General features: G+C 38.6%; 1 protein-coding gene across 1 annotated transcript; it reads right to left on the bottom strand.

Annotated features, from left to right (window-relative positions):
* Positions 1 to 308: 308 nt before the first annotated feature.
* Positions 309 to 1,469, bottom strand: LOC106304642. The gene has a single exon (XM_013741043.1). The coding sequence runs from the start codon at positions 1,315 to 1,317 to the stop codon at positions 439 to 441; it is 879 nt and encodes a 292-aa protein (XP_013596497.1). The 5' UTR covers positions 1,318 to 1,469; the 3' UTR covers positions 309 to 438.
* Positions 1,470 to 3,168: the final 1,699 nt, after the last annotated feature.

Consider the following 3,168-nt stretch of genomic DNA (forward strand, 5'->3'; position numbering starts at 1 on the left):
GGTCGGGTTGGGCCTAGCGCCTAAAGAAAAAATCGGGATTAATAAAAAATTATGCGAAGCAAAATTTTTAGATTGTTTACTATGTTATAAAACATGTTAATCTTTAATTGTGTATAACATTAATACATTTTCATGTTTAAGATTGTATAAAACACACAAATAGAATATATAAACTTAATATAGTGTAATTTTTATCAAAATTATGAATATAAATGATATTTACAAAATTTTAGATCAAATAAATAAATAAAAATATTATTAAAAATAAAAAAAAAAATAAAAAAAAATTAAAAAATAGATTAGGCGGCTAGGCGGTCATTTAGGTGGTCTAGGCGAAGAAAATCGGATATCCAATTTTTTAAACCGATTCGGCATAAATCGGGACGGAAGAGTAGCGTCCAGGCGTCTAATAAGCGGCCGATTTTTAGAACAGGGCAATCAACTAAGAAGAACTGGTCTGATCTCTCGAACTATCATACCAACAAAACAAGACTTCAAACACTTTCCTCTCGGCGATCCTCCTCCTCCGCTCTCCACCACCGTCTCATCCGCCACCGCCGCTAATATAGCTTTCCTATATCCATCTTCACTACCACCATGCACATTGCCCTTATAATGATCACAATTATGGATAACACTATCGTCATCGTCAGTGGCAGTAATAATGACACTCTTATCAACATTATCCGCCAGATCATCCAAATCATCCCCCACCTCGTGTTGATGATCATCACACTGATCATTCTCATCATCATCGTGATCATTATCATTATCATCATCAGATTGGTAATGAGAGGGCTCTTGAGGAAGTGCAAAAACGTCATCGTCTAGAGGAACAAGGTCGAGAGTGAGACGTCCATTAGATCTATGCGCACGGAAGTACTCGTGATGACGCACCTTCTCTTCTCTCAGGATAAGCCTCCCGTCGCTCGTCAACACACGCTTCAAAACCCACGGCATGTGCGGGAGAAGATTCTCCGTCTGAGCAAGCAACGTTATCGGCGGGGGAAACTCACGCGCCGCCGCGGCTCTAGCTGCTCTCTCCTCTCTCCTCCTTCCTCCGTAACGATACCGGTTCATAAACTCGGAGGAGGAGAATACGTCGTTTACTTCGTCGGCGGAGAGGACGTCGAAGCAGCTCTCTGTCCCGATGTAGTCTCCCACGGCGGAGGAAGATGATGATGACGTGCGGGAAAGCATGGATGACGTCAGATAAGACGAGGTTTGATCGGAAAAGATGGAAAGAGACTGATCAGAAGAACAAGAAGCCATGGATGATGATGATGACTTGGAGGAGGAAGAAGAGGCTCTCTCCATATTCTTGAATTTAAATAAATAACAAAACCCAGAAAATATTGATTTTTTGTGGGTTTTGTTTTTCTTTTATTTTTATTTAATGGGATGTTGCATGTAGAGAATTTAAATAGGGAGACAGCTAAGCGAAGGTGTTGACGTTATGGAAGGGATGGCCTCTGAGATATTACTGAGAATCTGTGACATTTAATGTTTTTCCTGTGGAAAAAAGAAGAAGGAAATGTATATTAGACCAGAAACGGACCCAAATTAAACTTTTAGCAACAGGTTTGAATGTGTCATCACTACCACATAATTAAAACCAGTCCCTATCCGATAAAAGTTACTTAGAAATTCTATACTGTCCATCGCTAACACCTTTCTTTTATCCAATGAATGGAGTTCTTTTCTTAACCCAAAAATGCATCCAGTACTACATTATAGGAAAAAAAGAAAAAGAAACTGTATTTTTTTTCAATGGGTTTCAAATATAAAACTATATATTAAAAAAAATAAGTTTATAAAACTTTAAAATACTTATAACTATGAGTAGATTTCACTACTAAAATAGATCCTCAAATTTAAAAAATGCCCCAACCTCAAATTCTTTTTTCTGCAGTCTACAACTTTAAACTATAATCAGACATCTACAACTAACTAAAAGCCTAGCACTTTAACCAATTTCTGTTTTAAATAAAAAATAAAACTGAAACTAATAATTAAATAAATTGTTGAGTATTGTGACATTCAACACTTATCAGTTGTAAACCGGGTCGGTTTACTAATGCTTGGTACAAGATTAGAGAAGGTGATAACCAGGGCGGTTATTGGAATCAGCTCAATCCACTGTACCGGTCTCGTCTATATATCTAAAGAGAAAGGGAGTTTGTTAGATCATCGGAGAAATCAGAAAGAGAAAGAACGAGTCATAGAATCAGAGAGAGAAAGGAGAAGAAAAGATCAAGAGCTTGTGTTCATTGTATAAGTCTCTTGATTCACCTTTCTTTGTACAATCTCTTGAAGTGATTTAGTGAAATTGTTTTGCTTGTGCCGTCAAGCACCCAGACGTACGGATTCACATTGAATCCCGAACTGGGCAAACAATATGTGTGTGTTCATTTCTTTTGATTCTTTATGTTCTTGGTTGAAAACGAGAGCGTGAGAGTTGTGAGGTTAAACACATTGTGAGTGGATCGAATCAGACTTGATTGCGAGCTCAAGATTCATATTAGGAAGCGAAGTTTGATTTATTAGAAGTGGTATCAGAGCCAGGTTCCTCTGAGATGAAGGAATCGATGGCGAAGGTGAAGATCGCTTGTTTCGACGGTCAAGGGGATTTCTCGATGTGGAAGAAACGCATGATGGCTCATCTCTCCATTCTTGGCCTCAAAGATGCCCTGATCGAACCTCCGGTGACTTCTGGATCTGAGATTGAGATGAAGAAGGGCGAGGCAGAAGAAGACTTCAAGGAACGGATCAAGAAGCTCGAGGTGGAGAAATCAGAGAGAGCCGAGAAGGCGATGAACATGATCATTCTGAATCTTGGAGATCATGTACTGAGGAAACTAGAAGAATATACAACGGCGGCGACGATTTGGCTGCACTCGAAAGGTTGTATAATTCCAAAACTCTTCCAAATAGAATTCATCTTCAACACAAGTTATATACATTTAAGATGATAGAATCTAAATCTATAGATGAGAACATTGATGATTTCTTGAAGTTAGTTTCTGGGTTAAGCAGTGTGAATGTTTCTGTTTCAGAGGAAGTTTCAAGCCATACTGCTGTTGACCTCTCTCCCGTCACAGTACAATCAGCTAAAAAAGACGTTGAAGTATGGAAGAGACACACTGACTATTGAGGATGTCACAAATG

This window comes from Brassica oleracea, chromosome C7, assembly GCF_000695525.1.
Source record: "Brassica oleracea var. oleracea cultivar TO1000 chromosome C7, BOL, whole genome shotgun sequence".
Taxonomy (NCBI): domain Eukaryota; kingdom Viridiplantae; phylum Streptophyta; class Magnoliopsida; order Brassicales; family Brassicaceae; genus Brassica; species Brassica oleracea.